Raw genomic sequence first — 20,980 nt, 5'->3', positions numbered from 1 at the left:
TATAGATAACACCTCTTAGGTTTTAATGTGTTGGAATAGCTAGAAGTAAATACCTGAAACTACCAAACTCCAACCCAGTAGTCTGGACTCCTGAAGACAATTATATAATAATGTAGATTACAAGCAGTGACAGTGTGATTGTGAAAACCTCGTGGATCACACTCCCTTTACCTAATGTACACATGGATGAGTAGAAAAATGGGGATAAAAACTAAATGACAAATAGGGTGGGATGGGGGGATGGTTTGGGTGTTCCTTTTTTACTTTTATTTTTTATTCTTATTCTGATTCTTTCTGATGTAAGGAAAATGTTCAGAAATAGATTGTGGTGATGAATGCATAACTATATGATCATACTGTGAACAGTTGATTGTACACCATGGATGATTATGTGACATGTGACTGTATCTCAATAAAACGGAATATAAAAAAAGAGCCATCACAGCCCCAGACGGCTGCAGCTGAGAGAGACATTTTGAAGATGGCCTCTGAAAGCAGAATTTTGCTAATGCTTTGGAGATGCTAGTCCACAGTCTGACCACAGAAGCTAAGAGAGGACAAAACGCACCAAGAGCAACATTTTGGAACACCATTTTGAAACACAACCTGAAAGCAAAGGAAGATGTCAGCCACATGCCTTCCCAGCTGACAGAGGTGTTCCACACACCATTGGCTGAACTTCAGTAAAGGTACCCTACTGTTGATGCCTTAGTTTGGAAAGTTTTATGGCATCAGGACTGTAATTTTGTAACCAAATAAATACACTTTATAAAAGCCAATCCATTTCTGGTGTTTTGCAAAACAGAATTAGCAAATGGAACTAATGGAACAAATGAAGAAGTGAGAGAATGATCAGCAAACTAATCCTAAAGCAAGTAGGAAAAGAAATAACAAGGATTAAAGCAGAAATAAATGATATGGAGGACAAAAAGCCAACAGAGAGAATAAATAAAACCAAAAGTTGGTTCTTTGAGAAGATCAACAAGATCAACAAACCTTTAGCTAGACTGACAAAGTCAAAAAGAGACAAGACCCAAATAAACAAAATAATAAATGAGAGGGGGGACATTACTGTGGATCCAGAAGAAATTTAGAAAATCCTAAGAGGATACTATGAACAACTGTATGCCAACAATCTGGACAATTTAGAGGAAATGGATAAATTCCTGGAAACATGTGAACAACTTAGACTGACCAGAGAAGAAACAGAATACCTTAACATACCAATCACAAGTAAAGAGATCCAATCAGCCATCAAAAAGCATTCAACAAATAAAAGCCCAGGGCCAGATGGCTTCCAGGGGAATTTTACCAAATTTTCCAAAAAGAACTAACACCATTCCTACTCAAACTCTTTCAAAAAATTGAAGAAAATGTAACACTGCCTAACTAATTTTATGAAGCCAAGATCACTCTAATACCAAAACCAGATAAAGATGTTACAAGAAAGAAAAACTACAGGCCAATCTCCTTAATGAATATAGATGAAAAAATTCTCAATAATACTTGCAAATCGAAAACAAAGACACATTGAAAAAATCATACAGCATGACCAAGTGGGGTTCATCCCAGGCATGCAAGGATGGTTTGTCATAGGAAAATCAATCAACATAATACAACACATTAACAAATCAAAAGGGAAAAATCAAATGATCACCTCAATGGATGCTGAAAAAGCATTTGACAAAATTCAGCATCCTTTTTAAAAAACACTTCAAAAATTAGGAATTGAAGGAAACTTCTTCAATATGATAAAGGGCATATATGAAAAACCCACAGTCAGCATAATACTCAATGGCAAGAGACTGAAAGCCTTCCCTGTAAGATCAGGAACAAGACAAGAATGCCCACTTGTCACCACTATTATTCAACATTGTGCTAGAAGTTCTAGCCAGAGCAATCCAGTAACACAAGGAATAAATGACATCCAAATTGGAAAGGAAGATGTAAAACTGTCATTCTTTCCAGATGATATGATCTTTTATTTGGAAAATCCTGAGAAATCGACAACACAGCTACTTGAGCTAATATACAAATTCAGCAAAGTGGCAGGATACAAGATTAACGCACATAAGTCAGTAATATTCCTATACACTAGAAATGACCTAACTGAAGAGACACTCAAGAAAAACATTCCATTCACAATAGTAACTAAAAACATCAAGTATCTAGGAATAAACTTAATCAAGGATGTAAAAGACCTCTACACAGAAAATTACATAACTTTACTAAAAGAAATAAAAGGGACCTAAAGAGATGGAAAGATACTCCATGTTCATGGATAGGAAGGCTAAACATTGTTAAGATGTCAATCCTACACAAACTGATCTACAGATTCAATGCAATTCCAATCAAAATTCCAACAACCTACTTTACAAACATGGAAAAACTAGTTATCAAGTTTATTTAGAAGGGAAAAGAGCCTTGAATTGCTAAAAACATTCTAAAAAAGAAAAACAAAGTGAGAGGACTCACACTTCCTGACTTTGAACCTACTATAAAGCCACAGTAGTCAAAACAGCATAGTACTGGCACAAAGATACATATACTGATCATTGGAATTGAATTGACAATTTGGAAACAGACCCCCAGATCTGTGGTTGACTGATTTTTGATAAGGCCCCCAAATCCACTGAACTGGGGCAGAACAGTCTCTTCAACAAATGGGGCTGGGAAAACTGGATATCCATATCCAAAAGAATGAAAGAGGACCCCTACCTCACACCCTATAGAAAAATTAACTCAAAGTGGAGCAAAGACCACAATATAAGAGACAGTACCATAAAACTCCTAGAAGATTATGTAGAAATACATCTTCAAGTCACAGCATTGGAGGTAGCTTCTTAGACCTTACACCCAAAGCACAAGCAATGAAAGAAAAGATAGATCACTGGGAACCACTCAGAATTAAAAGATTTCTGTATCCCAAAGGAATTTGCCAAAAAGGTGAAGAGGCAGCCAACATCATGGGTGAAGATATTTGGAAACCATGTGTGATGGTTAGGTTCTTGTGTCAACTTGGCCAGATGATGGTGTCCAGGTGTCTGGTCAAGCAAGCACTGGCCTAACCTTTACTGCAAGGACATTTGTGGCTGGTTAATAAACCAGAAGGCTGGTTTATTAAATCATCAGTCAATTGGCTGCAGCTGTGACTGATTGCATCAATGAAGGGCGTGTCTTCCACAATGAGAGAATTGAATCAGCTGGATTTAATCCAGTTAGTTGAAGACTAGGCAGATAGAGGTTCTTCACTTCTTCTTTGGCTAACCAGTGAAGTGTTTCCTGAGGAATTCATCAAAGTTGCCAGTTCGCTTCCTGAGGAGTTCATCAAACACGTTAATCAAAGTTTCCAGTTCGCTGCCTGAGGAGTTCATTGAACACCTTCATTGGAGTTGCCAGTTTGCTGCCTGGCCTACAGAATCTGGACTCATGCATGCTCACAATTGCATGATACACTTTTATAAAATCTTATATTTATAGATATCTCTTGTTGATTCAGTTTCCCTAGAGAACCCTAACTAATACACCATGTATCTGATGGAAGACTGATATCTTGCATATATAAAGAAAGCCTACAACTCAACAACAATAGAACAAACAGCCCAATTATAAAATGGGCAAAATATATGAAAAGACCATTCTCCAAAGAGGAAATAAGAATGGCTAAAAAACATGCAATAATGCTCATCTTCACTATTAGGGAAATGCAAATCAGGACCACAGTGAGATATCATCTCACACTAATAAGAATTGCTGCCATTAGACAAACAGGAAACTACAAATGCTGGAGAGGATGTGGAGAAATTGGGACTGTTATTCATTGCTGGTGGGACTGTATAATGGTACAGCCACTGTGGAAGACAGTATGGTGGTTTCTCAGAAAACCAGATATAGAGTTACCCTACATTCCAGCAATTTGACTTCATGGTATATACCCAGAAGATCTGAAAGCACTGACATGAACAGATATTTGCACATCGATGTTCATAGCAGCATTGTTCACAATTGCCAAGAGATGGAAATAATCCAAATGCCCTACAATATATGAATCGATAAACAAAATGTTGTATATACATACTATGGAATACTATGCAGCAGTAAGAAGGAAAGAGGTCGTCAAACATATGACAATATGGATGAACCTGGTAGACATAATGCTTAGTAAAATAAGCCAGACAGAAAAGGAGAGATATTGTATGTTACCACTAATGTGAACTCCATGAAAAATGTAAAATAAGTGTCTTATAATGTGGAATATAGGGACCTGGAGATAGACAGACACTAGTGAAGGGGGAAAGATAATCTAATATGTACAGATATGATATGAGGGTGAAGTTATTGGTATGGGAATGGTCAGGTGTGACTATGGTTTGTTAATGGGATTGTAAGTATCAGTGACGCATTGAAGGTGAGCATGCTCATTAACAGTTGTTCAAAGGCATGTAACCCACAGAGTAGCACCACAAAACTAAATAAGTGTTAGCATGATATATTTATAATGTATGACACTGGTGCAGAGACTTAACAACAGAGTGGTATATGGAAAAACTATGCATTATATATTATAGACTATATTTAATAGGGATATGTTACCAACCCTACACTAATACTAGGGGTGAATAATTAGCAGTTGATAAAAGTTCTGGGATATTATATGTCACCATAATTGTTTAAAGTTGAGTGTGATGATGATTGTACAACTAAGTGAAGAAAATGTAAGAAACCGACTGTTTATCTTGGGGTAGAATATATATTAAGTGAAGTTAGGAACCCACTACTTAATAAATCAGGCCCTTGACTTGAGGCTTGCTCTTGGGAAACTTAGGGATATAATTGGGAAGCTGAGCCTTCCTATAATTTTGCCTAAGAGGCACCTCCAGGGAACCTCTTTTGTTGCTCAGATGTGGCCTTTCTCTCTCTAAGCCCAACTAGACAAATAAATGCATTAACCTCCCCCACCCCCATGAGGGACATGACTCCCAGGGGAATGACTCTCCCTGGTGACATGGGACCTATTCCCAGGAATGAGCCTGGCCCTGGCAACAAAGGATTGAAAATGCCTACTTGACCAAAAGGGGGAAAAAGAAATGTAACAAGCTGAAGTTACAGTGGCTGGGAGACCCCAAATAGAGACAAGAGGCTATCCTGGAGGCTTCTCTTATGCAAGCTCCAGCTAGATATCTCAAATGGCCACAGCATGCCATGCCCTTACCAATAGTATTCCCCAAATACCGAGGTCCCTACCTGATATTCTATAAAAGATTCACTCAGTTTTATCTCTCAGAAACTTAGATCCACCACAGTGTTCCTATGCCAGACAAGTCCTAAAACCCAGAGGTAACAGCCTCTTTAAGAGCAATAATCAGATGCAGCCCCCTTCCCCATACTGTCGATACCCACTTTCAATATGAACAAGGATGTCCACTGCCTAGACACCCCTGAAGATGGAAAGATTAAGTGAGAGGAAGGGGTAGCAACAAACAAGATAAGATTTAACAAATGTCTATGAATATGGGAACTTTATATAATACATATGATACATTATAATACTTATGTATTATATACATATGTATATAATACATACAATACATATAAATACATACATACATACAATACATACTAAATATATTTATTTAGTTGCTATGGTGTTGGAATAGCTGGAAGGAGGTAAATGACACGGTGGAACTGTAAACTATAACATTCTTAGAAATTTGCTCTATAGCTACTTGTTGAATTGTACTTTGAAAGTCTTCACCTTTCTGTATATACCCCATATTTCATAATAAGGAAAGAACTGAAACTGTGGAAATGTAACCCATAACAATTTTTGAAATTGCCTATATAACTGCTTGTTGAGCTGTACTTCAAAAGTTAACACCTTTCTGTATGTATGTTATATTTTACAATAACGGAAATAGCTGAAGTTGTGGAACTGTGTCCCATGACATTCTTTGAAATTTGCTAACTACTTGTTAAATCATACTTTGAAAGTTATCACTGTTGTGTATATATGTTAAAGTTTGCAATAAAAAATGCATAAAAAACAAAACACAGCATATGCATGTTACAATGGGTCAACACAGACCCAAAAAATTCTGAACAGGCAGAAATTACTTCCTACAGACAGACGAGTTGGTAGCTGAAATCCTGCTAAATGGTTTCCATCAAGAGAAACAGTATTAAGTTCTGAACTTCCATACACTGATCAGTTGCAGCTTTCCAAATGTGCATGCCTTCTATGTCTTCCTGCCCTTGAGTAGAGCCCTTTACCCCACTGTTATTATTGACCTTTATGCATAATTTCCCTCCCTCATACAAGCTCCCCATTTTTCTATTTCCTTATATATACATGCCCAGGCAATTCATCCACTTAGAAGAATTACTTCTCCTCTCACCTCATGTTCACATTTACCTCCTCATGTCTTCTAGCTGTCTTGCATCCCTGGGAGGATGTATTTCTTTGTGGTTAAGCATATGTTCTTTGGATTCAAATAGCTTGCATGGGATTCAGGCTCTGTGGCCTTCTAGTTGGTGTGACCTTGAGAAAGTTGTCAAACCTCTCTGAACCTACATTTCCTTATTTGAAAAACAGAAACAATCATAGTATCTAATTCATAGGACTATTGTCAAGAAAAAATAACATAGTACCTGACACACTTAAGTGTTCCTACTAGCTACATTATGATTTCTACTCTCAGGAAATCCTTTGCAAAGACCAACATATTGCTTTCATTTACAAACTTCTGAAAAGAAAGAGTTCCTCCCCTATTTAGGGGCAGAGTCGAGTACAAGTTTCAAAAATTATTATTTTTCAGTTGAGCTGTTAGGGGCAGGAAGTCTTGGAAGGAGGGCAGAAAAAGACAGTACTGCCTAGCCAATTAACACAGAGCCTCTGCTGCCCAATAGAACATCTAATATTGGTTATTTTTATGGCAGCCAGTAGGAATTTCTAAATTAAAAAAAATAACTTCTAAATTGTGTGTTAAAAACATGGCAGAAATCTTAATGGAAAACCTTATTATTGCAAACTGAAAATTTCCTTTCTTAAGTAAATAATCACCATCCCATTTATGCTATAAAGGAGTTCTTCAAGTGCTCTCTCTTTGCACTGTTTTAATACTATATATATAAGTATTTTAAGATTATAATAAAACAAGGATTTTTTGGCAGTATACAGTAGAATTTTGATAATAGAGTCATAATAACTGTAATTATTGCAACAAAAAACAAATCACTAATTAACCACTAGAAAATAAAAACCATTGAAACAATACACAAATACCATAAACATCTATCATTAATATAGTCTTCAATAATAGAGGTCAATAAAAGAAATACTTGAAGACAGTAGTCATTTTTAAGGCTCTTTGAAACTTAAGGCTTAACAAAGAGAAAGGTGAAGCTGTTCTTACTTGAAAAGAAATTGTGAAAGCAGTTTCCTCTTGAATCTCTTTGGGGGAGGGGTAGAAGAGGGAGAAAGCAAAGAATAAATAACAGTGTTTAAACTGCAGGGCCCCATTGTGAAACTAACAGAGCCGTTCTGTATAATTAGGAATTTAACTAAAGGTCTTAAGCTGGTCTTTGAAACTTTACAATGACTGTATTACACTTGAGATTTTGAGCAACTCAAATTTTACTTGGAAATGTCAGAATTAATACCTATATGAAATAATAAGGCTCATAAAGTAGGGCTCCAAGAAAATATTTTAAATATTAAAAATTTAATATTTAATAAATATTCTTATAAAAAAGAAAAAAATATTCTCTTTTTAAGACCAAAACTTGCCCCAAAAAGTAAGAAAAAGTTTTGTGGTATTTCAAAACTGTCTAAGCACACCCACAAATGGTGGACAGAGATGACAAATTTCAAGGTTCTGTGATTTCACATAACCTTCAGTTCCACTCCAAACCCTTTTTGGTGTAAATAAACATACCAACAAACAAAAACACACAACAATAAAAAACTGGAATAGCTGCAGCTCTAAAGTCCATGAAGAGGGAGGGAGTCCCTACATTTTACATCCTAAATACAGGCATGCTCTCACCACTGATGTTTTTTTTCTGAGGATGTGAAAAACTGAGGCACTTTCATTTATCCTAGATACAGACTCATTCTTTACCCCATCTTATCCTATTACTCCCCACAGTTTCTAAATAGCTTTTATTTTAAATGAAAAGTAAGGGAAGGAGGTGTGGGGGAGGGAAGGGGGGAGACTTTCCATCATTTGAAGAAGCAGCAATTCAGTTTGCCACTACCCAAAGATCCACTTGTTAGTTCCCTTTCCAGTTCTCAATATATTTGAAACTGTTAGGAACTGTTAGAGGTAAAATCTTTTGAAAAGGAAAAAAAGTCAAAATAAGGATCGATATGAAAAACAAAAAACAAAAATCAAAAAACAAAAAACTGGGTCCCTAGTCACATCGAGTTAAAAGAGAAAAAAAAAACTGTATCATTGTCCCCAACTTCTCCTATTCTTCTGGTTCTATCAGGTCTTTAAGCCAAAGTTAAACACACTCTCCTACATACTCTCAAAATAATTCCCTTATTACTGGAGTCTTAACCTTCTCAAATAATCACAATGCCTCAGTAGGCCTCCACTCAATCGTTATCAGTTAGAGATATGTACCCCATCTTTTACAGATGTGCACTCCTTTCCTCTCTTCGGTTCCTAGAGTCACACATACCTCAAATGCTCCACTCTTGAAAGTCACCAGTGTGAGATTTTACTTGACTCCTTCACCTAACTCTAAAGTCCATATTCCACATTCTCCCATTTACCAAATCTCATTAGCTCTCTTTTTCCTTTAAAGGAAAAATGCATCCTGAACGTCACAAGGCAATCAAAGCTAAATCCCATGGAAAACTGAAATCAATGCAACAAAGAAAAGTAAAGGAAGAAGGGGGGTCGGGTAGGAGATGTATTTGTTTTCCCAAGAAAAAGCTGCCAGACGAACTTTTGCAATTTAACGGTTCTGGGACAGCAGGGGACTGGTGTGTAGAAAAACCGCAAAGGTGGGCGCCCCACCCTCCTTACCGCCGTAGAACCAGAAGAAGATGCAATGTAAACACGGATCACCATCCTGGGAACAGCGGCCGCGATTATTTGGGTCCTGAAAACGGTGCTGGAGCAGCTGCAATAGCGGTTGAAATCGAGCTAGCTGCTGAACAAAGGTTGGAAAAGAAGGGTGGGGAAGGTGGAAGGGGAACTCGCCAGAACCCCGCCTCCTCACCGAGCTGCTTTCACTGGCCTGTGAGCCAGGCAGTCCCAGCCCCAAAGCCCGGAAAGCACTGGCTCCTTGCATCATTTCTAAATTTTTTTTTTTTTAAATAGAGAATCTCGAATTGTAACGCGAGATCTGCCAAAACATTTATTTATGACTATTCCCTCTGCAATAAGAGAGGGAGGAGAAATAGAAAAAGAGAACACTGAATTGACTTAGATTAGAATAAAGACTTTTCCTCACGGAGACTCAAAAGTTCTGCACATAACTTCCTGATCAGAAATGTAAGCAAATAAGAAATCAGATCTTCTCTGAAGGAGGAAGATCTATGTTGGATCCAGGCACTAGTAAGAAAACTAATTCTTGTGCATTTTAAGACCCTTCTTATGTAGTGATTTTCCTGATGTTTCGTGGCAGGTACTGGGCATTGAAAAACTGGGTGATGCCACAGGGAATTGAAGAAAAGTTTCAGGTTTCCCTAAACCCGGAAATGGCAGGATTGGTTTTGAGTTTTGCGTTTTGTTCTCTTAACATGCTTCTGTTAGAATTCACAGACCTGATTGGCAAACTCAGGAATGGAGCAGGAAATTGCAAACAAAAAAACCCTGAAAATACAAGGTAGGAAAGTGAATCTTTTTTATTTTTTAACTGACTGAGGGAAGGGAGTTTGAAGCATGTTTCAGATGTTGAAATGGTGAACAGCGAGAGCAGAGGGTTATTTGTAACTCTTGGGAAATGAGCATACAATTGATAAAGTCCAGAGAGGGACCATGTACTTAAAGTGTAGTTTCAAATTCCTGAATTAGGTCAAACAAACAGAAAGTTCGGAAGTTATTCACCTGTCCTACTTTTTTACTTTCCTTTTGCAGTTTGTCTTCACTCTCTATTCTAGTAGTTTACCACTCTTGTCTAAATTTAATAATTACATCAGCTTCTTGTCTATTCTCTGCCCCTGGATTCTTCTTTCTCCAGTCTAACCTAAACACGAATTCCAAATTAATCTCTTTACATGTGATCAATACAACAACTTTGAGAAGTGAGTACCGTTATATCCATATTACAGATGAAGAAACCAAGACTTGGGAAGATAAATAATTTATCCAAAGTTATATAGCTAATGAATTCTCAAGTCAGAACTCAAACCAACCCCAAAGGCCACTCTCTTAACCATGATTGTAACCTACTGCCTGGAACAGGGAAAATAATAAATGCCAGCTATTTTTCTTCCTAAAGCATCATTTCCATATGTCATGTATGCTGAAATACTTAATATAGTTCTGTATTGACTACTAAACCAAACCTAAAAGTGCCCCATCATAATCAGGCCCTATACTTCTCATACAATTTTTTTTTACATTACAATATTTGGGTACACTTTATTTTTATATGGGTTAACATTCTGCTATATTTCATTTCATTCTTTCTTTTCGTGAAACTGAAAGCAAAGGGAAATTGAGTGTAATTTGAAGGTTTTTTTCCCAACCAAGATCTGAGTCTTGTAGTACTCGTTATGCAACCCTTTCTTCCCATTGTCTTTTTTATTTTTTTTGCAAATAATAAAGTCATTTTGACCAAAATCCAGCATAAGTAGCTTTTCACCAGCTCCTAACCTAAGACAACTAAAATTTATAATCATGTGGCAGTATAAATTTTAAAATTACATCTCATACACCTTGACAATCAAGATAGTCTGAAGTACAAAAAAGTAAATTGCCCTTTAGTGGGATTACCTTTTTTAAATATCATATTAGGCCTGCTAGTTAATCTACAAAAAAGAAAAAAAAAATACAAGTTTAACGTGTTCTTCAAATACCTTTTTTACATGTCATCTGCCAGTAAGCAATGTATGCGGGTTCCTAAGGAGATTTTTTTTTCCAGTCTATTCATGACATTCAACAGAGCTCTTTATACAGAAATGTTACAAAGATTTTTGAGGGGACTGATTGATTTTGTTTTTGAATGGGTATGTATTTCCCTTTGTTTCAGATATGAGGCACGAACTTCTGAATTTCAACTCTGTAAGGCATCTGTAGAAACCTCCAATTTACAAATAAGGACTTCTCAGTGGTATGGGACTGCTGTATCACGCAAAAAAGGGAGGAAATCATCTGTAAACTGGTACACTGTGATGTGTTAAGTGAGTTACAAAATGGCTGCTTGCCTTGGTATGCCAAAGAAAGGTGGTTGTGTTTTTTTCTGTTTTCGTTTTTGAGTAAGACATGACCAAGTCACCTTAAAACTTGCCACAGGCCTCAGTCACCTAGAGCTTCAGCAAAGGAGTCCAGTGGCACACGCTGAGAACGCTTGTAATCACAATATAATATAAAGCATGCTTATACAATTTTAACTGTTCCTCCCCAGATTAACTTCCACTAGTAATCATTGTTGGCTCCCCTCACTGCAATAAGCAGGGTTATTACCACTTTGATGCTTTCATTCTTCCTGTCCCTTCCTTCACTTCCCACATCCTCATACCCTTTTCTGCCCTCTCCACCTGTCCAACTCCTACCATTTCTAGAATCAACTAAAAAACTTTATAAAATAGAACAGACAGAACTAACTCAAGGTGATCTAGTTACCTTCCTCATTGTCAACATCAGGGCAACAGTTATTGTGCTTCCCCACAAGATAGGAGTCTCTTCCTTCTGGTTTTGATTTGATAAAATGGACATAATTTGTTTTACACTAATATAGTCCAACCTTTCTCACCCCAGTGATGAACATGTACTCTCTTTGGACCTACAGTATCATTTTGAAATGATGAAAAAGGAAGGAAGGTAGAGAGGGAGGAAGGGAGGTAGGGATGCAGGGAGGGAGGGAGGACACCCTTCCATTATTCTACATATTTATATGATAAAATTAATTTTCCCCAAAGAACTAAGTGGCAGGAATAGCAGTGAGTCCAGTGGGCCTTACATGGAACTTTGAGGAATAGAAAGATGCTTCCTGATGTATATTTCTTTTGAATAAAGATGCATTAATCTAAGCGAAAATTTCCCCAATAAATTGAGTTATAAGAAGAAAATATTGGTCCTTATTGATTTCACTTGTGATATATTTGGGGGGGGGGTGATTTTACCAATATTCGTACCCCAGAAGTTAGCATTATAAATCATATTAGATTGAGTTACTCATGACATTCAACCATCCCTGAAAGGGTATTATAGAATGGTCATTTCTACTTCGTTTTAATCCCTCACAGAGAAGTACCCCAAACCATCTGCTATTTTTTTCTTTTTTTAACAATCAACTTTAATGAGATATAATTTATATGTAATACTACACTCATCATCACCACCTTCCATTACCAAAACATTTCCATCATTCCAAATAGGAACTGTGTACAGTTTAAGCTTTAATTCCCTATTCCCTATCCCCACCCCATCCCCAGGTAACCTATATTCTAGATTCTGACTCTATGAGTTTCCTTATTCTAATTATTTCATATCAGTAAATCGTACAATACTTGTCATTTTGTGTCTGGCTTATTTCACTCAACATGATGTCTTTAAGGTTCACCCAGGTTGTCACATGTATCACAACTTCATTCCTTTTTATGACTGAATAATATTCCATTGCATGTATATATACCACATTTTATTTATCCATTCATTGGTTGACAGACCCTAGGGCTGCTTGCATCTTTTGGCAACTGTGAATAATCTCACTGTGAACATTGGCATGCAAATATCTCTTTGAGTCCCTACTTTCAATTCTTTGGTGTGTATACCTACAAGTAGGAATGCTTGGTCATATGATAATTCTATGCTTAACTTTCTGAGGAACTGCCAAATTGACTTCCGCAGCAGTTGTATGATTTTACATTGCCACCAGCAATGAATGAATGTTCTTATTTCTCCTTATCTTCTCCATCACCTGTAATTTTCTCTCTTTTTAACAGTAGCCATTCTAGTGGGTATGAAATGGTATCTCATTGTGGCAATGATTTACATCTCCCTGATGGCTAACGATATTGAGGATATACTCATGTGCTTTCTGGCCATTTGTATATATTCTTTGAAGACATGTGTATTCAAGTCATTTGCCCATTTTTAGATTGGGTTGTTTGTCTTTTCGTTGTTGAAGAACTTTTTTATATATTCTGAATATTAAACCCTTATTGGATATGTGGTTTCTGAGTATTTTTTCTGATTGTGTAGATTGTCATTTTATTTTCATGGTAAAGTCCTTTGAGGCAAAAAAGTTTTTAATTTTGATGAGGTCTTATTCATTTTTTCATTGGTTGATTGTGATTTGGGTGAAATTTCTAGGAACTCATTGCCTAACACAAAGTCGTGAAAATGCTTCCTTATGTTTTCTTCTAGGAATGTTATACTTCTGGCTGTTTTATTTAGGTCTTTGATCCATTTTGAGTTGATTTATGTATAAGGAGTGAGGTAGGACTCCTCCTTCATTCATTTACAAATGGGCATCCAGTTTTCCCAGCACCATTTTTTTTATCTTCATTTTATTGAGATATATTCACATACCACGCAGTCATACAAAACAAATCGTACTTTCGATTGTTCACAGTACCATTACATAGTTGTACATTCATCACCTAAATCAATCCCTGACACCTTCATTAGCACACACACAAAAATAACAAGAATAATAATTAGAGTCCCAGCACCATTTTTAAAGAGAGTGTTCATTCTCAATTGAGTGGGTTTTGCCCCTTGTCAAAATCAGTTGGCTGTAAATCTGAGTTGATTTCTGAACTCACAGTTCAATTCCATTGGTCTATGTGTCTTTCCTTGTGCCAGTACTATGCTGTTTTGGTGGCTGATGTTTTGTAATAACTTTTCAAATATGGAAGTATGAGCCCTCCAACTTCATTCTTCTTTTTCAAAATGGCTGTGGCTATTTGAGACCCCTTACCCTTCAAATAAATTTGATTATTGGCATTTCCATTTTCTTCAAAGAAGGTCTTGAAATTTTAATTGGGATTGCATTAAATCTGTAAATGGCTTTGGGTAGAATTGATCTCTTCCAATCCATGAACATGGAATGTCGTTTCATTTTCTTAGGTTTTCTTTGATTTCTTTTAGCAATGTTTTGCAATTTTCTGTGTACAAGTCCTTTGCATTCTTGGATAGAATTTTTCCTAGAAATTTGATTCTTTTAGTTGCTATTGTAAATGGATTTTTTTTCGTAATTTCTTCTGATTGTTCATTGCTGGTGTATAAAAACACTACAGATTTTGGGATGTTGTTATTGCACCCCAATACTTTGCTGAATTTGTTATATGCTTTAGGATCTTTCTTGTGGCTTTTTCAGGACTTTTTGTATGTAGTATCATGTCACCTGCAAACAAGGAAAATTTACTTATTCCTTTGAAATGTAGATGGCTTTTTATTCCTTGCCTAATTGTTCTGACAAGATCTTCGAATACAATTTTGAGTAACAGTGGAGTGGTGACAGTGGGCATCTTTGTCTTGTTCCTGATCTTCGAGGGAAAGCTATCATTCTTTTACCATTACATAGAATGTTAACTGTGGTTTTCTTTTTATATGCTTTTAATCATTTTGAGGAAGTTTCCTTCTATTCCTAGTTTTCTAAGTGTTTTTTGTTTCAAAAAAGCATGCTGTATTATGTCAAATAACTTTTCTACAACAATTGAGGTGACCATGGTTTTTTCCATTATGTTAATGTGATTTATTATATTAATTGATTTTCTTATGTTGAACCACCCTTGCATAACAAGGATGAACCCCACTTGATCAAGGGCTATAATTCTTTTAATGTGCTGTTAGATTAAGTTTGCTAGCATTTTGTTGAGAAATCTTACCTTATATTCATAAGAGACATTGGTCTATAATTTTCTTGGGATATCTTTATCAGGCTTTGGTATGAGCATGATGGTGACCTTGTAGAATTAATTAGTGAGTGATCCCTCCTTTTCAATTTTTTAGAAGAGTTTGAGCAGGACTGGTGTTAGTTCTTATTGGAAGGTTTTAGTCAAATTCCCCTTGGTACCATATGGTCTTGGGCTTTTCTTTGTGGGGTGGCTTTTGATTACTGATTCAATCTCTTTTCTAGTCATAGGTTTCTTAAGATTTTCTATTTCTTCCTAAGTATGTGTAGATAATTTGTCTAGGAATTTTTCCATTTCATCAAGTTTATCTAAATTATCGGTGTACAGTTGTTCATTGTATCTTTTTTCAAAAATACACAGTTTTGAGGCGGGGCAAGATGGCAGACTGGTGAGCTGTATGTTTTAGTTACTCCTCCAGGAAAGTAGGTAGAAAGCCAGGAACTGCGTGGACTGGACACAACAGAGCAATCTGACTTTGGGCATACTTCATACAACACTCATGAAAACGTGGAACTGCTGAGATCAGCGAAATCTGTAAGTTTTTGCAGCCAGGGGACCCGCGCCCCTCCCTGCCAGGCTCAGTCCCGGGGGAGGAGGGGCTGTCAGCTCCGGGAAGGAGAAGGGAGAACTGCAGTGGCAGCCCTTATCGGAAACCATTCTGCTGATCCAAACTCCAACCATAGATAGACAGAGACCAGACACCAGAGAATCTTAGAGCAGCCAGCCCAGCAGAGAGGAGACAGGCATAGAAAAAAAACAACACGAAAAACTCCAAAATAAAAGCGGAGGATTTTTGGAGTTCTGGTGAACATAGAAAGGGGAAGGGCAGAGCTTAGGCCCCAGCTCAGGCCCTGAGGCGCTTATGCAAATCCCGAAGAAAAGCTGATCTCTCTGCCCTGTGGACCTTTCCTTAATGGCCCTGGTTGCTTTGTCTCTTAGCATTTCAATAACCCATTAGATCTCTGAGGAGGGCCCTTTTTTTTTTTTTTTTTTTTTTAAAACCTTTTTTCTTTTTCTAAAACAACTACTCTAAGAAGCCCAATACAGAAAGCTACAAAGACTTGCAATTTGGGCAGGTCAAGTCAAGAGCAGAACTAGGAGAGCTCTGAGACAAAACGCAATAATCCAGTGGCTGAGAAAATTCACTAAACACCACAACTTCCCAAGAAAAGGGGGGTGTCCGCTCACAGCCATCATCCTGGTGGACAGGAAACACTCCTGCCCATCGCCAGCCCCATAGCCCAGAACTGCCCCAGACAATCCAGTGTGAAAGAAGTGCCTCAAATAACAGGCACACACCACAAAACTGGGCGTGGACATTAGCCTTCCCTGCAACCTCAGCTGATTGTCCCAGAGTTGGGAAGGTAGAGCAGTGTGAATTAACAAAGCCCCATTCAGCCATCATTTCAGCAGACTGGGAGCCTCCCTACACAGCCCAGCAGCCCAGAACTGCCCTGGGGGGACGGCACTCACCTGTGACATAGCACAGTCATCCCTCAACAGAGGACCCGGGGTGCACGGCCTGGAAGAAGGGCCCACTTGCAAGTCTCAGGAGCCATACGCCAATACCAAGGACTTGTGGGTCAGTGGCAGAGCCAAACTGTGGCAGGACTGAACTGAAGGATTAGACTCTTGCAGCAGCTTTAAAACTCTAGGATCACCAGGGAGATTTGATTGTTAGAGCCACCCCCCCTCCCTGACTGCCCAGAAACACGCCCCATATAGAGGGCAGGCAACACCAACTACACACGCAAGCTTGGTACACCAATTGGACCCCACAAGACTCACTCCCCCACTCACCAAAAAGGCTAAGCAGGGGAGAACTGGCTTGTGGAGAACAGGTGGCTCATGGACGCCACCTGCTGGTTAGATAGAGAAAGTGTACTCCACGAAGCTGTAGATCTGATAAATTAGAGATAAGGAATTCAATTGGTCTACAAATCCTAAAAGAACCCTATCAAGTTCAGCAAATGCCACGAGGCCAAAAACAACAGAAAATTATAAAGCATATGAAAAAACCAGACGATATGGATAACCCAAGCCCAAGCACCCAAATCAAAAGAGCAGAAGAGACACAGCACCTAGAGCAGCTACTCAAAGAACTAAAGATGAACAATGAGACCATAGTACGGGAGACAAAGGAAATCAAGAAGACCCTAGAAGAGCATAAAGAAGACATTGCAAGACTAAATAAAAAAATGGATGATCTTATGGAAATTAAAGAAACTGTTGACCAAATTAAAAAGATTCTGGACACTCATAGTACAAGACTAGAGGAAGTTGAACAACAAATCAGTGACCTCGAAGATGACAGAATCAAAAATGAAAGCATAAAAGAAAGAATGGGGAAAAAATTGAAAAAATCGAAATGGACCTCAGGGATATGATAGATAATATGAAACGTCCAAATATAAGACTCATTGGTGTCCCAGAAGGGGAAGAAAAGGGTAAAGGTCTAGGAAGAGTATTCAAAGAAATTGTTGGGGAAAACTTCCCAAATCTCCTAAACAACATAAATACACAAATCATAAATGCTCAGCGAACCCCAAATAGAATAAATCCAAATAAACCCACTCCGAGACATATACTGATCACACTGTCAAACACAGAAGAGAAGGAGCAAGTTCTGAAAGCAGCAAGAGAAAAGCAATTCACCACATACAAAGGAAACAGGATAAGACTAAGTAGTGACTACTCAGCAGCCACCATGGAGGCAAGAAGGCAGTGGCACGATATATTTAAAATTCTGAGTGAGAAAAATTTCCAGCCAAGAATACTTTATCCAGCAAAGCTCTCCTTCAAATTTGAGGGAGAGCTTAAATTTTTCACAGACAAACAAATGCTGAGAGTATTTGCTAACAAGAGACCTGCCATACTGGAGATACTCAACGGAGCCCTACAGACAGAGAAACAAAGAAAGGACAGAGAGACTTGGAGAAAGGTTCAGTACTAAAGAGATTCGGTATGGGTACAATAAAGGATATTAATAGACAGAGGGGAAAAATATGACAAACATAAACCAAAGGATAAGATGGCTGATTCAAGAAATGCCTTCACGGTTATAACGTTGAATGTAAATGGATTAAACTACCCAATTAAAAGATATAGATTCGCAGAATGGATCAAAACAAATGAACCATCAATATGTTGCATACAAGAGACTCATCTTAGACACAGGGACACAAAGAAACTGAAAGTGAAAGGATGGAAAAAAATATTTCATGCAAGCTACAGCCAAAAGAAAGCAGGTGTAGCAATATTAATCTCAGATAAAATAGACTTCAAATGCAGGGATGTTTTGAGAGACAAAGAAGGCCACTACATACTAATAAAAGGGGCAATTCACCAAGAAGAAATAACAATTGTGAATGTCTATGCACCGAATCAAGGTGCCACAAAATACATGAGAGAAACACTGGCAAAACTAAAGGAAGCAATTGATGTTTCCACAATAATTGTGGGAGACTTCAACACATCACTCTCTCCTATAGATAGATCAACCAGACAGAAGACCAATAAGGAAATTGAAAACCTAAACAATCTGATAAATGAATTAGATTTAACAGACATATACAGGACATTACATCCCAAATCACCAGGATACACATACTTTTCTAGTGCTCATGGAACTTTCTCCAGAATAGATCATATGCTGGGACATAAAACAAGCCTCAATAAATTTAAAAAGATTGAAATTATTCAAAGCACATTCTCTGACCACAATGGAATACAATTAGAAGTCAATAACCATCAGAGACTTAGAAAATTCACAAATACCTGGAGGTTAAACAACACACTCCTAAACAATCAGTGGGTTAAAGAAGAAATAGCAAGAGAAATTGCTAAATATATAGAGACGAATGAAAATGAGAACACAACATACCAAAACCTATCGGATGCAGCAAAAGCAGTGCTAAGGGGGAAATTTATAGCACTAAACGCATATATTAAAAAGGAAGAAAGAGCCAAAATCAAAGCACTAATGGATCAAATGAAGAAGCTAGAAAATGAACAGCAAACCAATCCTAAACCAAGTACAAGAAAAGAAATAACAAGGGTTAAAGCAGAAATAAATGACATAGAGAACAAAAAAACAATAGAGAGGATAAATATCACCAAAAGTTGGTTCTTTGAGAAGATCAACAAGATTGACAAGCCCCTAGCTAGACTGACAAAATCAAAAAGAGAGAAGACCCATATAAACAAAATAATGAATGAAAAAGGTGACATAACTGCAGATCCTGAAGAAATTAAAAAAATTATAAGAGGAAACTATGAACAACTGTAGGGCAACAAACTGGATAATGTAGAGGAAATGGACAATTTCCTGGAAACATATGAACAACCTAGACTGACCAGAGAAGAAATAGAAGACCTCAACCAACCCATCACAAGCAAAGAGATCCAATCAGTCATCAAAAATCTTCCCACAAATAAATGCCCAGGGCCAGATGGCTTCACAGGGGAATTCTACCAAACTTTCCAGAAAGAACTGACACCAATCTTACTCAAACTCTTTCAAAACATTGAAGAAAATGGAACACTACCTAACTCATTTTATGAAGCTAACATCAATCTAATACCAAAACCAGGCAAAGATGCTACAAAAAAGGAAAACTACCGGCCAATCTCCCTAATGAATATAGATGCAAAAATCCTCAACAAAATACTTGCAAATAGAATCCAAAGACACATTAAAAAAATCATACACCATGACCAAGTGAGGTTCATTCCAGGCATGCAAGGATGGTTCAACATAAGAAAAACAATCAATGTATTACAACACATTAAAAACTCGAAAGGGAAAAATCAACTGATCATCTCAATAGATGCTGAAAAAGCATTTGACAAAATCCAACATCCCTTTTTGATAAAAACACTTCAAAAGGTAGGAATTGAAGGAAACTTCCTCAACATGATAAAGAGCATATATGAAAAACCCACAGCCAGCATAGTACTCAATGGTGAGAGACTGAAAGCCTTCCCTCTAAGATCAGGAACAAGACAAGGATGCCCGCTGTCACCACTGTTATTCAACATTGTGCTGGAAGTGCTAGCCAGGGCAATCCGGCAAGACAAAGAAATAAAAGGCATCCAAATTGGAAAAGAAGAAGTAAAACTGTCATTGTTTGCAGATGATATGATCTTATATCTAGAAAACCCTGAGAAATCGACGATACAGCTACTAGAGCTAATAAACAAATTTAGCAAAGTAGCAGGATACAAGGTTAATGCACATAAGTCAGTAATGTTTCTATATGCTAGAAATGAACAAACTGAAGAGACACTCAAGAAAAAGATATCATTTTCAATAGCAACTAAAAAAATCAAGTACCTAGGAATAAACTTAACCAAAGATGTAAAAGACCTATACAAAGAAAACTACATAACTCTACTAAAAGAAATAGAAGGGGACCTTAAAAGATGGAAAAATATTCCATGTTCATGGATAGGAAGGCTAAATGTCATTAAGATGTCAATTCTACCCAAACTCATCTACAGATTCAATGCAATCCCAATCAAAATTCCAACAACCTACTTTGCAGACTTGGAAAAGCTAGTTATCAAATTTATTTGGAAAGGGAAGATGCCTCAAATTGCTAAAGACACTCTAAAAAAGAAAAACGAAGTGGGAGGACTTACACTCCCTGACTTTGAAGCTTATTATAAAGCCACAGTTGCCAAAACAGCATGGTACTGGCACAAAGATAGACATATAGATCAATGGAATCGAATTGAGAATTCGGAGATAGACCCTCAGATCTATGGCCGACTGATCTTTGATAAGGCTCCCAAAGTCACTGAACTGAGTCATAATGGTCTTTTCAACAAATGGGGCTGGGAGAGTTGGATATCCATATCCAAAAGAATGAAAGAGGACCCCTACCTCACCCCCTACACAAAAATGAACTCAAAATGGACCAAAGATCTCAATATAAA

At 37.4% G+C, this 20,980-nt stretch overlaps 1 protein-coding gene and 1 long non-coding RNA gene across 11 annotated transcripts in view; one reads left to right on the top strand and one right to left on the bottom strand.

Moving 5' to 3' along the window:
- The window catches only part of LOC119522870 (SH3 domain-binding glutamic acid-rich-like protein), a 218,851-nt gene extending 209,557 nt beyond the window's left edge, over positions 1-9,294 (bottom strand). For 3 of the 10 annotated variants that reach the window (XR_005214552.1, XR_005214551.1, XM_037821562.1), the window contains exon 1: positions 9,036-9,283. Coding sequence is in view for 6 of the 10 variants with exons in the window: in XM_037821562.1 (XP_037677490.1) it covers positions 9,036-9,080 (45 nt within the window). In the remaining 4 variants the exon portion in view is untranslated. Of the gene's footprint in view, positions 1-9,035 lie in introns of all 10 variants that reach the window. The other 7 variants (XR_005214549.1, XM_037821558.1, XR_005214550.1 and 4 more) reach the window with 5 other exon arrangements.
- Positions 9,295-9,370: 76 nt separating this feature from the next.
- On the top strand, positions 9,371-12,027 carry LOC119523574. Its single transcript, XR_005214645.1, has 3 exons — positions 9,371-9,569; positions 9,768-9,840; positions 11,209-12,027. It is a non-coding gene; the product is annotated as an uncharacterized LOC119523574 (long non-coding RNA).
- Positions 12,028-20,980: the final 8,953 nt, after the last annotated feature.

The sequence above is a fragment of the Choloepus didactylus genome, chromosome X, assembly GCF_015220235.1.
Source record: "Choloepus didactylus isolate mChoDid1 chromosome X, mChoDid1.pri, whole genome shotgun sequence".
In the NCBI taxonomy this organism is placed as follows: Eukaryota; Metazoa; Chordata; class Mammalia; order Pilosa; family Megalonychidae; genus Choloepus; species Choloepus didactylus.
This window is presented reverse-complemented; position numbering and strand designations above follow the sequence as displayed.